We start from the raw sequence: 14,373 nt of genomic DNA, 5'->3' as shown, positions 1-14,373 counted from the left end.
GCTCCGTCTGGGGGACGCAGGTGTGAGGTTGGCACTCGCCTGCTGGGATTGGGATAGCTGATGGCGTTCATGCTCTTCTTCTTCTTCGCCGACGATATGTTCTTCTACGCTGGTCTTCGTCATACGGTGCCGCATTTCTGCTTGCGCTTATGCAGCCTGGCTGTGGCGGTCCGAGAGGTTGTGGTAGGCTATGCTTATGCCCGCGGCGCTCCAATCTCCTTCCCGTGCCAACCCTGTCGTCGTTGTTCATCCGAGCTCATGGTGAGCGCTTTGCCTTCCGACGGTCCGGCGCCCTTCGAGCCAGGGCGAGAGGGTAGTGGCCCTCTTCGGAGGCAGACGGATGGCAGGGCGGTCGTGTTTCGGTCCTGTGAAGTGGGCTTTGAGGCTGCCCTCCGATGTTGGCGGCTCCTTCTTCAACTTTCTTGTGTTGCTTGCTTTGTTGTCTGGTTGTAAGCTGCTCCAGCACCTTGTATCTTGCGCCGTTTCTTTTTCCTGTTGTATGGTAACTGCCCTTGTAATCCTGACTGGTTGATGGTTTTGTTAATTCAAAGTTGGACTAGGTTCGGGCCTTCCTCGGGCGCGGCTTAGTCTTTTCTCTAAAAAAAGAAACTTGTCATAGAACTATGTCAGTGTCCTTCTCCAAGAAAATATGCTCAATTAACCTTTCAAGTGTTGTAACAAGTACTCCCTCCGTCCTAAAATATAAGACGTTTTTGCAAGCTTTGAGGGGGTACTTTCTTAAAACAAGTACGTAGTCGCAAAAAAATTTCTTTTACATTACTGCTTGAGGATTGAAAAGGATTTAGCCAAGTAAGTCGAAGTGTTGAAGTTATTTTTCAGATGTTTGTAGCCCCACCGAATTGGGCATCCAACTATGCTTTGCTATACTTTTGGCAAGTGTTCCGTCGATTCTCAACATTTGATCATACAACCCCTTTGTGCTCTACATTTCCAGGTTAACAATGTGCCACTCGCCTAACCGTTCTCTAAAGAACGAACTTTGAAGCTACACCGCTGATTATTCCCCAGCCAAATCCCCACTACTGACCCACTCTATTTTTAAACCCCAAATCACCAAAGTGGAACACACTGACAAGGCGCGTCCATGGAGTTGTGAAAAACGTGCGGTAAATGTGCCTCAACTCTGCTCCCCGCCGTATATATAGCACCGTGCATCGCCGCTCAACATCCTCATCACCCAGCTCACACTCGCACTCACCCAGAGAGAAGCAGCTGCCAGGCTAGCTAATCGACCAAGGCTAGCACATCGTGGTCGGTTCCGGCGGGAGGAGGATCGATGGCGTTCATGCGGTACCGTGCGCTGCCGCAGGGGGAGGTGACGGCGGAGGAGTTCTGGGCGTGGCTGGGGCAGTTCGACGCGGACCACGATGGCCGGATCAGCCGGGACGAGCTGCAGCGCGCGCTGCGGAGCCTCAACCTGTGGTTCGCGTCCTGGAAGGCGCGTGAAGGGGTGCAGGCCGCGGACGCCAACCGCGACGGCGCCGTCGGCAAGGAGGAGGCCGGCCGGCTCTTCGCCTACGCGCAGAGGCAGCTCGGCGGCAAGATCACCCAGCTCGGCTCCTACTGATCAGGCTGGGCATGAGTTAATCTGCTGCTGTAACTACGATGGTGTGTGGAGTACGAGATTTTTTTTCCCCAAATGATGTGGAGTTTGAGATGGATGTTTGTGTTTGCGGAGTTCTTGGGACAACCTTTGCAGTGGTTTCCCAAGGGTCTCCTATACTTTGTATTTTCAGCACTGCGAACTCTGTGGAGATTTGCAAAGTTGTTAGACATGATGGACGTTTCTCCAAGCTCTGTTGATTATTTTGCCTATGTTCTGCCTGTTGAGTGTTGACAAATACGTCGGTGCATTTCCTGTATAAAAATATAAATAAATGCATCACTTGCAAGAATTTTTATTATTTTATTTCTAATACTTGCATAATGTGACCCCAGATTGAATATTAAGAAACCACGACAAACTGAGATGAAGGTTTCAGAAAACCACAACTCTTGTTTTTTTAGTTAACGGGACACTCTCCATCCAGATCCAACTCTTTAGTATCAGAGCTATTGACAACGTTTCTAACTTGATAATATTCAACGGGGTAAACTGACTCATGCTATGTCACAAACGTTGGCGTGGAGGTGATGCTCAATCTAGAGTATTGTAAGCTAGTTTTGCTGGGAGAGAAAATGGAAACCGAAGATGGAGATATTAATATTTCAATATCTAACAAAAAAAGAGAATTGTCTCCCGTGTCTAGCTTCTCTTGCGATGCAAGAGTAATAATGATCATGTGATATCATGTTGTCGTAAATATTTGGTTACTCCCTCCGTTCATTTTTGTAAGACATTTTAGACATATAAAACAACACCTATAACAGTTCGATTTCAGTTGTCTTAAATGACTCACAAAAGTGAACAGTAGGAGTAGTTGGTACTCCCTTCGTTTTTATTTAGCTCGCATATTAGCTTTGGTTAAAGTCAAGCTTTGCAAACTTTGATCAAGTTTATAAACAAAAATATTAAGATATACAATAACAAATCAACAACATTAGATTCATTATTGAATGTACTTTCACATCGTAGAGATTTATTATGATAAATGTCTATATTGTTTTTATAAACTTGGTCAAACTTTACGAAGTTTGACTTCAGTCAACTCTAATATTCAGAGTAAATAAAAACGGAGGGAGTATCTTCTTACATCTGTTTACAGAGGGAGTACTATTTGTTATGCATATAATTCAAAAGAGAAAGCCTATCTTCTTGCGGAAGCCCCGAGCCTTGAGCCATCTATGAATTTCTCACAACCTATCATGTTGAAATGTGAGATGGGCCTAGAGCCCATATGACAATTTCAGATTTGATTTCTAAGGGCCCATGTAGGTGGCATGACAAGGTGGTGGGAAGTTTAGTCCCACCATGCTAGTGGAAGGAAAGTTGAAGTGGTTTATAAGGGTGGCTCTTCTACATGCTATTGGAGCTTGAGAAGAGAAGAGGCCCTCGCGCACTCCTCCTCCTCCGCTCGCCTCGCCACGCCTCGTCACGACGCGCCGCGGGTTGCGGGATTGAGCCGAGCTCGCTTCTTTTTGCCGGTCAGGAACGGAGAGTCTTTGACAGGTAGGGCCACGATCTGAGACGTCGGATCGTGGGCTACCGACTTGGACGTGGGTTCAGCCCACGTCTCTCCACGCGCGGCCGCACATATATATGTGGGGCGCTACCAACCCTAGCCGCCGCGAAAACAGAACGCATCTCCGCCTCCACGCCCACGTCGTTCCTCTGCTGCTGCTGCCGCCGGTGACTCCATCCCGTTCACCGCATACACGGTCGACAGGAGAGCAGGTCTCCGAAACCACGCCCTTCTGGTTCCTGTACGGGGTGAGGGGCGAATAGGTTTTTGGGCAGCGATTACGCGACTGCTCGCTTCTGATCGTCTACTTCCTCTACGTCCGCGTCGCCTTCATCATCACCATGTCCACCGACCCCGACCGTGCTGCCGCCGAGAAAGCTGAAGCCGACAAGAAGGACGCCGCTGCTGCCACCAAAGCCGCGGCCTCTGCATGGCCTACTGGAGGGTATAACTCGTTTATCCCGCTCCTGATTAATTTCATATTAGCAGTACGAGCAGTATGTGTAGATTTGTCTACTGTTTGCTTAGTACGTGCATGTTTAGATCAAAGTCAGTACGTCATCAACTTAGTCAATGTCATGCTAGTGATTTACTCGTGGATTAATTTAATCGAGAAATTGCCTATTTACTCAACAATCCAAAAACCTATTATGTGTAGGAATTTTTCGGCAAGTGGCTTTGCCGCAGCACTGAAACCGGATAGGTTTACCAGTACGTATTTTAAGCGTTGGCAGACAAAGACCACTTTATGGCTCACGGCTATGAACGTGTTCTGGGTCACCGGCGTGTCCACGGGAACGATTGCTCCTGAACAGGAGAAGGCGTTCAGGGAGGCAACCACTGTGTTTCTCGGAGCAGTTCTTAGCGTGATCGGAGATAAACTGGTCGACGCATATTGACATGTGCATGTCGCCAAGGACTTGTGGGAGGCGCTCGAATCTAAGTTCGGGGCCGCCGATGCAGGCTCATGAGATAATATGCCGGAGCAGGCTCATGAGATAATATGCATTGTTAAGGAGCTTGAGCTTCTGAAGTGCGAGTTATCGGGCAAGTTTGTCACGGGCTGCATAATCGCTAAGCTCCCCAATTCCTGGAGGAACTTTGCCACCACTCTGAAACATCAGAGGCGTGAATTCTCTGTGGAGGATGTCATTGGCCATCTGAGTGTTGAGCAGAATTCGAGGGCAAAGGACTCGCACGGAAAAGGGGCCGAAGGGACTTCTGTTGCCAACATGGTGAACCAGAGGAACTTCAACTCCCACAAGTTCAAGGGAAAGAACGATGTCCAACAGAATACTGACTTCAAGCAGAAGGGTAAGAAGACCTTCAAGAAGAACAAGAAGAATGAGGGCTGCTTTACTTGTGGTTTGACTGAACATTGGGCCAACAAGTGCCCAAACAAGTTTAAGAAGTCAGGACAGGACTCCAAGTCTGTCAACATGATTGTGGGCAACAATGAGAATGGTGCATCTGGGTACGGTAATTTATTTACTGTTTTTTCAGTGTTTCAGCCCACCGATTGGTGGGTGGATACAGGTGCAGGTGTTCATGTGTGTGCTGACATTTCATTGTTCTCTTCTTACCAGGTCACAGGCCACGGGTCCGTATTGATGGGGAATGGCGCGAGTGCTTCTGTTCATGGTGTTGGTACGGTCGATCTGAAGTTTACTTCGGGAAGGATCGTGCAGCTGAAGAACGTGCAGCATGTCCCCGCCATCAAGAAGAACCTCGTTAGTGGCTCCCTTCTATGTAGAGAAGGGTTTAAGTTGGTATTCGAGTCTAATAAATTAGTTGTTACTAAGTATGGACTATTTGTTGAAAAAGGTTATGAGAGCGGAGGGATGTTCCGCCTTTCCCTCGCAGATTTCTGTAATAAAGTCGTGAACCATGTTCATTCGAGTGTTAATAAATCTGAGGTTTGGCATTCACGTCTTTGTCACATAAGTTTCGGTGTTATGAGGCGGCTAGCTAAGTTGGATTTAATCCCGAGTTTCACTTTAGCCAAAGGTTCTAAGTGCATGTCATGTGTGCAAGCTAAGCAACCTCGCCAGCCTCACAAGGCTGCGGAGGAGAGACACTTGGCACCATTAGAACTCATACGTTCTGATCTTTGTGAGATGAATGGTGTATTGACTAAAGGTGGAAAGAAATACTTCATGACATTGATAGATGATTCCACTAGATATTGCTATGTGTATCTGTTAAATACTAAAGATGAGGCTCTACACTACTTTAAAATCTATAAGGCAGAAGTTGAGAATCAACTTGAAAAGAAAATTAAACGATTCCATTCAGATCGTGGTGGAGAGCACTTCTCGAGTGAGTTTGATTCCTTCTGTGCGGAACACGACATTATTCATGAGAGGACGCCTCCCTATTCACCCCAGTCAAACGGGGTTGCCGAGCGGAAAAACCGTACTCTAACTGATCTGGTTAACGCCATGTTAGATACGTCGGGTTTATCCAAGGCATGGTGGGGGGAGGCTATATTGACGGCATGTCATGTCCTGAATAAAGTTCCGATAAAGGATAATGAGATCACTCCCTATGAGAGATGGGCAAAGAGAAGGAGAATACTCTCGTACTTGCGTACTTGGGGCTGTTTGGCGAAAGTCAACGTGCCGATCCCCAAAAAGCGTAAGCTTGGACCCAAGACTGTGGACTACGTTAATTTGGGCTACGCTAAGAACATCATTGGCTATAGATTTCTAGTAGTGAAATCTGAGTTACCTGACCAGAAGGTCGATACAATCATAGAGTCTAAGGATGCTACATTCTTTGAGGATATTTTTCCTATGAGAGATATGCAAAGCACTTCTAGACAGGAATCTGAGGAGACTCCTGAGCCTGCCATTCCTATGGAATATTATGAACGAACACATGATGAAAATCCTGAGGAGGATGACGAGGAAACCCTTGGTAGGGGCAAGAGACAAAGGACTGCAAATACCTTTGGTGATGATTTCTTCGTGTACCTCATGGATGATACTCCCACTTCTATCTCAGAAGTGTATGCCTCTCCAGAAGCTGACTACTAGAAGGATGCGGTCCGTAGCGAGATGGATTCCATCATGGCTAACGGGACATGGGAGATCACTGAGCGTCCCTATAGTTGCAAACCATTGGGATGTAAGTGGGTGTTCAAGAAAAAGCTTAGGCCCGATGGTACGATTGAAAAGTACAAGGCCAGGCTTGTGGCCAAAGGCTATGACCAGAAAGAAGAGGAATATTTCTTCGATACTTATTCATCTATGGCTAGACTGACCACCATTCGAGTATTACTCTCGTTGGCGGCCTCACATGGTCTTCTCGTCCATCAAATGGATGTTAAGACGACTTTTCTGAATGGAGAGCTAAATGAGGAAATCTACATGCAACAGCCAGATGGCTTTGTGATAGATGGTCAGGAAAGGAAGGTGTGTAAGTTGCTGAAATCTTTATATGGCCTGAAGCAAGCACCTAAGCAATGGCATGATAAGTTCAATACAACTCTGACATCTGTTGGTTTCGTTGTTAATGAGGCTGACAAATGTGTATACTATCGCCATGGTGGGGGCGAAGGAGTTATACTGTGCCTGTATGTTGATGACATACTGATATTCAGAACAAACCTCAAAGTCATTGAGGAGGTCAAATCGTTTCTGTCTCAGAACTTTGAGATGAAGGACCTTGGTGTGGCTGATGTTATCTTGAACATCAAGCTACTGAGAGATAATGAGGGTGGGATCACACTTCTGCAATCCCATTATGTTGAGAAGGTGTTGAGTCGTTTTGGATATTCAGACTGCACACCATCTCAAACACCATATGATCCTAGCATGTTGATTCGAAAGTCCAAAGGCATGGCTAAAGATCAATTGAGATACTCTCAAATCATTGGTTCACTGATGTACCTAGCGAGCGCAACGAGGCCTGACATCGCGTTTGCTGTGAGCAAACTGAGCCGGTTTGTTTCCAAACCGGGTGACGTACATTGGCATGCTGTTGAAAGAGTTATGCGCTATCTGAAAGGTACTATGAACTATGGACTTCACTATACCGGAGACCCGTCGGTACTTGAAGGGTATAGTGATGCGAATTGGATCTCTGATGCTGATGAGATGAAGGCCACAACTGGGTATATGTTTACTCTTGGAGGTGGCGCTGTTTCCTGGAAGTCTTGCAAGCAAACGATCTTAATGAGATCGACAATGGAAGCAGAATTAACAACATTAGACACTTCTGGTGTTGAAGCAGGATGGCTTCGAGATCTTTTGATGGACTTGCCACTGGTTGATAAACCGGTTCCGGCTATCCTTATGAACTGTGACAATCAGACTGTCATCACCAAGGTGAAGAGTTCAAAGGACAACATGAAGTCCAACAAACACATAAGAATGAGATTAAAAGCTGTCAGAAAATTAAGAAACTCCGGACTGATAACGCTGGACTATGTCCATACGGCTAAGAATCTGGCAGACCCCTTTACGAAAGGGCTATCACGTGTAGTGATAGATAGTGCATCGAGGGAGATGGGTATGAGACCCACATGAGTTGCCATGGTGGTAACCCAACCTATGTGATCGGAGATCCCGTGAAGTAGGACCTGTGAAACAAGCCAGTGGTGAACTGAGGAGAGTAACTTTACTAACCCACTCCGTTGGAGATGCAATACTCTCGGAAACTGTATGGAAGGATGACTACTGTCTTAATGTGTTCCAAGGCTTATATGTATAAGCAAGATGCTATCCTACAGAGCGATCTTTGGAGGAACACACCTATGTGAGCCCGACTGCTAGTCACAGTCTATGAGATTGGGGTGATCTCTAGTAAGCTCATGAATAGGGCAGGAGTGTGACTTATATGCTCCACCCGAGGGGTCAGCCTTCGGCAGCCCAGTACTAGTAAGACATGTGGTGAAACTTCTTTATGCCAAACTGACAATTCAAGGCATAGTCCATTGTTCAGTTGTGAAGGAGTGTAGCTACTTGCTCTAGGTGAAGCTCAACCTTAACAGGTCTTCACTGAAACACTAGTATATCAAAACAACGTTTGGAACAAAGGACAAAGTGGGCCCCTGAGATCTGGTGGGGGATTGTTGAAATGTGAAATGGGCCTAGAGCCTATATGACAATTTCAGATTTGATCTCTAAGGGCCCATGTAGGTGGCATGACAAGGTGGTGGGAAGTTTAGTCCCACCATGCTAGTGGAAGGAAAGTTGGAGTGGTTTATAAGGGTGGCTCTTCTACATGCTATTGGAGCTTGAGAAGAGAAGAGGCCCTCACGCACTCCTCCTCCGCTCGCCTCGCCACGCCACGCCTCGTCATGACGCGCCGCGGGTTGCGGGATTGAGCCGAGCCGAGCTCGCTCCTATGCGCTTCTTTTGCCGGTCAGGAACGGAGAGTCTTTGACAGGTAGGGCCACGATCTGAGACGTCGGATCGTGGGCTACCGACTTGGACGTGGGTTCAGCCCACGTCTCTCCACGCGCGGCCGCACATATATATGTGGGGCGCTGCCAACCCTAGCCGCCGCGAAAACAGAACACATCTCCGCCTCCATGCCCACGTCGTTCCTCTACTGCTGCTGCCGTCGGTGACTCCATCCCGTTCACCGCGTACACGGTCGACGGGAGAGCAGGTCTCTGAAACCACGCCCTTCTGGTTCCTGTACGGGGTGAGGGGCAAATAGGTTTTTGGGCAGCGATTACGCGACTGCTCGCTTCCGATCGTCTACTTCCTCTACGTCCGCGTTGCCTTCATCATCACCATGTCCACCGACCCCGACCGTGCCGCCGCCGAGAAAGCTGAAGCCGACAAGAAGGCCGCCGAGGACGCCGCTGCTGCCACCAAAGCCGCGGCCTCTGCATGGCCTACTGGAGGGTATAACTCGTTTATCCCACTCCTGATTAATTTCATATTAGCAGTACTAGCAGTATGTGTAGATTTCTCTACTGTTTGCTTAGTACGTGCATGTTTAGATCAAAGTCAGTACGTCATCAACTTAGTCAATGCCATGCTAGTGATTTACTCATGGAATTATTTAATCGAGAAATTGCCTATTTACTCAACATATCATTAGCCGCCTTATGGCTAGAGATAAGTGGATTGGCTAAAATATTTGAGGCTGCTAATCATTAAATTTAAAGTTTGGTATCCAACTGCCACCTACTATCTCCATCTGGGTTTATTGATCCCCATTGTATTTCATGTCAAATTATAACATAAATTTGACCAACAAAATATGAATTGTCTGTCATAGAACTTATTGTTGGATTCATCTATGGAAGAGGTTTTCAATGATACTATTTTTTGGTAGATAACTTGTTTTTTGATAGTTAAATCAAAGGTGAAAGTTTGAGCCAAAATACAAGGAGACCCAATAAACCAGAGGAATGTAGTATAGCTCAACTACACTCCTAGCTTTTATGGCATAGTTGGTTCTAAGCTATAACTTCACCAAAAAGACAAGTTTTGTGTAGCAACACATAACTATGACAACCAATCAAATGCTCACCTGAAATTTTGGCGCGCCCATCCTTACACTTGATAATTTAGCTAGGAAACAAGTAACCTCTTTCTATGGGCATTTTTCGCAACAAAAAAAACTTGTCACAAAACTATGTCCGAGTCCTTCTCCAAGAAAATATGCTCAATTAACCTTTTAATTGTTGTAACAAGTACTTTCTCAAAAAACAAAGTGGTATACTTTCTAAAAAAGGTATTGTAACAAGTACTTTCTTAAAACAAGTACTCCTTCCATTTCTTTTAGTCTGCATATAAAATTTGGTCAAAGTCAAACTTCGTAAAGTTTGACTAACTTTATAAGAAAAAATATCAACATCTACAATACTACAACTATATGATATGAAAATTAATTTCATGATGCATCTAATAATGTCACTTCCATATTGTGAATGTTATATTTTTTTCTATAAAGCTAGTCAAACTTGATAACCAAATTTTATATGCAGACTAAAAAAACAGGAGGGAATACGTAGACGCGGAACTTTTTCTTTTACATTACCGATTGAGGATTGAAAAGGATTTAGCCAAGCAAGTCGAAGTGTTCAACTCTTATTTTTTTACTCCCTCCGTTCCTAAATATAAGTTTTTAGAGGTTCCACTATAAACTATATATAGATGTATATAGACATATTTTAGAGTGTAGATTTATTCATTTTGCTCCGTATGTAGTTCATAGTGGAATCTCTTAAAAGACTTATATTTAGGAAGAGTGAAGTGCACTGTAGGTCCTTGAACTATTCCAGGGATGTCACATAGGTCCTCGAACTATGAAAATCGTTATCTAGGTCCTCAAAGTGCAGTAAGTGTGTCATTCAGGTTCAAAATCTCCCTGACAGGCTCTAACTGGCCAGCTGGCACATAAACAGTAACCGTAACAGTACACGGCAAACAATCCTGAATTCCTGTGCGTGATGAACAATACACGACAAAGAATAAATATAAAAAGTATAAAAAAACCGAGATCCTCTGTCATCAAAGAGACCCTGACGCGTGAACAGTAAAAATATCGTTAATTCAAAAAAAGTTCGCGAACGATGAATTTGGAAAAATATTTGTGACTTTAATAAAATGTTCGCGAACGATGAATTTGGAAAAAAATATTCGTGACTTTAAAAAAATATTCGTGAGTTTAAAAAAAGTTCGCGAACGATGAATTTGGAAAAAATATTCACGACTTTAAAAAAATGTTCGCGAACGATGAATTTGGGAAAAATATTCGCGAGTTTAAAAAAAGTTTGCGAACGATGAATTTGGAAAAAATATTCATGACTTTAAAAAAATGTTCACGAACGATGAATTTGGAAAAAATATTCGTGACTTTAATAAAATGTTCGCGAACGATGAATTCGGAAAAAATATTTGTGACTTTAATAAAAAGTTCACTAACATTTTTTAAAGTCAGGAATTTTTGTGGTTCACGAACATTTTTTCCATACCCACGAACAATATTTGTGGTTCGCGAACATATTTTCAAATTTATTGTTTGTGAACTTTTTTAAAGTCGCGAATATTTTTCCCATATTCGCGAACATTTTTTTGAATTAATGAACATTTTTACTATTCACGCACCAGGGGTATCTTTGATGCCAAAGATTTTCAGATTTTTTTGTTCATATTTTTTTATTTTTCGCACTGTTCACCATGCCAACTGGCCATTTAGAGGGGGTTAGTGAGATTTTGGACCTGGATGACACACTTACTGTACTTCGAGGACCTAAATGACGATTTTCATAGTTCGAGGACCTATATGACACCCCTGAAATAGTTTAAGGACCTACAGTGCACTTCACTCATCCTATAGTTCGAGGGGAGTAGATGTTTGTACCCCCATCGACTGGGAATCCCAAAAGTGTGGCCAACGTCCAAGTATGCTAGCTATATTTTTGGCAAGTTTTATGTCGATTCTCAACATTTGTTGAGATATACAACCCCTTTGCCCCCTACATTTCGAGATTAACAATGTGCCACTCGCCTAACCGTTCTCTAAAGAACGAGCTTCTAAGCTACACCGCTGATTATTCCCCAGCCACATCCCCACTACTGACCCACTCATTTCTTAAACCCCAAATCACCCAAGTGAAACACACGGCAACTAACAAGGCGCGTCCGTGGAGTTGTGAAAAACGTGCGGTAACTGTTCAGGCTCCACCGTATATATAGCAGCGTGCGCGGCCGCTCAACATCCTCATCAGTCATCACCCAGCTCACACTCGCACTCACACAGCGAGAAGCAGCAGCCAGGCTAGCTAATCGACAAAGGCTAGCACATCGTGCCCGCCTGCCCGGCTCCGGCGGGAGGAGGATCGATGGCGTTCATGCGGTACCGTGCGCTGCCGCAGGGGGAGGTGACCGCGGAGGAGTTCTGGGCGTGGCTGGGGCAGTTCGACGCGGACCACGACGGCCGGATCAGCCGGGAGGAGCTGCAGCGCGCGCTGCGGAGCCTCAGCCTGTGGTTCGCGTCCTGGAAGGCGCGGGAAGGGGTGCAGGCCGCGGACGCCAACCGCGACGGTGCCGTCGGCAGGGAGGAGGCCGGCCGGCTCTTCGCCTACGCGCAGAGGCAGCTCGGCGGCAAGATCACCCAGCTCGGTTCCTATGGATCAAACTGGGCATGAGTTGATCTGCTGCTGTAACTCAGACCAGCTTCTGACACGTGGGGTGTGTGGAGTATGAGATTTTTTTTTCTGCGAATGAAATGGATGTTTGTGTTTTCGGATTTCTTGGGGCAACCTTTGCAGTGGTTTCCCAAGGGTTTCCTACTTTGTATTTTCAGCACTGCAAACTCTGCGGAGATTTGCAGAGTTGTTAGACATGATGGACGTTTCTCCAGGCTCTGTAGATTATTTTGCTTATGTTCTGCCCGTTGAGTGTTGCCAAATACGTCGGTGCATTTCCTGTGTAAAATATAAATAAACGCATCCTTTGCAAGAATTTTTTTTATTTTATTTCTAATACTTGCATAATGTGATCCCAGGCAGAATATTAAGAAACCACGACCAACTGTGGTGAAGGTTTCGGAAAACCACAACTCTTGGGTTTTTTTTTTCCAGTTAACCGAGCACACTCCATTCAGATTCAACTCTTTAGTATCAAAGCTATTGACAATGTTTCTAACTTATGAAGGACCATTGATAATATTCGACAGGGTAAACTGACTCATGCTAATGCTATGTCATAAACGTTGGCTTGGAGGTGATGCTCAATCTAGAGTATTGTAAGCCTAGTTTTGCTGGAAGAGAAATACTCTCTCCACTTTAAAATTATTGAAACTCTAGGATTGTCCTAAGGCAAATTCAAATCAAGGACACCCAACAGGATCGCAGCGCATCGGCTTCGACAATGGCTGATGGAGGAGGGTAGGCGAACGGCTTAGCACCACTCCACGTTGGCACACAACGGCCACGAACTCTAGCCTAGGCGGAGGCACATACGGCACGGCGTCGAACGCTACAACGGCGACATCACGTCATCACGTCCTCCCCTTTAGCAGGGCAGCTTCTCCGAAGTGGCGTGATGCAACGCAACAATGAGCACCGCTCTCCATGGGGATGCTACAAGCCGGAGGTGGAGCTACGGCGAGTTGCCTGCTTGGTGTTGTCATTATCATTGTTGGAGTTGACCACAACATGGTGACCCACATGTTTGCCATGCAAGCTCGAGGAAACCGCAACATGGACCATTGTTGCACTTTCGTCTTGATGAGTTGACGCGTTGCACTAAACGGCTGATGGGCAGCTTCTAGTGCACGAATCCAACAGCTCAAAAGGCGGGCGGTTCTTTTCTGACGCGTATCATCGTCCCTAACTCCCTTGTTTCCAGTGGTTTGTACAATTGTACGACCCTGATTGTCATCCCATACTTAAAAGAAACGGATTGAGCATCAAATACGTGTAGCCAACCTCTGAAAGTGTGCGCTTGAAATACTTTTGTCAAGTGTTATATGTTGATTCTCAAGATATGATCATATACAACCCCTTAATTAGCTCCCTACAGCCTACATTTCTAGACTAATTATATGCCACTCGCCTAATCCAACTCTAAAGGATAAAAGGAAGCACTTTTAAGCTACACCGCTGATTATTCCCTTGGTAAAACCCCACTAGGCCACTAGCTGTCGACCCATTCTTTAACCTGAAATCACCCAAGCCGAGTGAAATATTTACGCGTCATATACAAACGCGCGTCCTTGGAGCTGTGAAAAATGTGCGGTAACTGTGCCGCTGCAAACCCTGCTCCCCCTTATATATAGGACGGTGGATCGCTGCCCAATTCTCATCACAATCACATCAGCTGCTCGCACTCCGATAGAGGGAAGCAGCAGCCCAGGGTAGCAAACGATCAAAGCGGAGCTCGTTCTCGATCGATGGCGTTCATGGGCGTGGCTGGGGCAGTTCGACGCGGACCACGACGGCCAGATCAGCCGGGACGAGCTGCAGCGCGCTCTGCGGAGCCTCAACCTGTGGTTCGCGTCCTGGAAGGCGCGGGATGGGATGCGCGGAGGCAGGCTCTTCGCCTTCGCGCAGAGGCAGCTCGGCGGGAAGATCACCCAGCTCGGCTCCTACTGGGTAGAGAAAAAATATGCAACATTGGCACGACATCAGCATGTCGAGGCCACGTGGCTACTGGGTCGGCTCCTGTAGACGACACACGCATAGAAATTGCTTCGAGTCATACATAGACACGACAACGATGGGTCGCCCGTACCGATTCCTACTAGGAATCGCCTA

General features: G+C 46.0%; 2 protein-coding genes across 2 annotated transcripts; both read left to right on the top strand.

The window, feature by feature from the left end:
* The first annotated feature begins 1,208 nt into the window (after positions 1 to 1,208).
* On the top strand, positions 1,209 to 1,930 carry LOC123161860 (uncharacterized). Its single transcript, XM_044579681.1, has one exon. The coding sequence runs from the start codon at positions 1,298 to 1,300 to the stop codon at positions 1,586 to 1,588; it is 291 nt and encodes a 96-aa protein (XP_044435616.1). The 5' UTR covers positions 1,209 to 1,297; the 3' UTR covers positions 1,589 to 1,930.
* Positions 1,931 to 11,848: 9,918 nt separating this feature from the next.
* On the top strand, positions 11,849 to 12,586 carry LOC123162087 (probable calcium-binding protein CML17). The gene has a single exon (XM_044579888.1). It carries the CDS (start codon positions 11,956 to 11,958, stop codon positions 12,259 to 12,261), a length of 306 nt encoding a protein of 101 aa, XP_044435823.1. The 5' UTR covers positions 11,849 to 11,955; the 3' UTR covers positions 12,262 to 12,586.
* The last annotated feature ends 1,787 nt before the right edge of the window (positions 12,587 to 14,373 follow it).

This window comes from Triticum aestivum, chromosome 7B (genome assembly GCF_018294505.1).
Source record: "Triticum aestivum cultivar Chinese Spring chromosome 7B, IWGSC CS RefSeq v2.1, whole genome shotgun sequence".
Classification (NCBI taxonomy): Eukaryota; Viridiplantae; Streptophyta; class Magnoliopsida; order Poales; family Poaceae; genus Triticum; species Triticum aestivum.
This window is presented reverse-complemented; position numbering and strand designations above follow the sequence as displayed.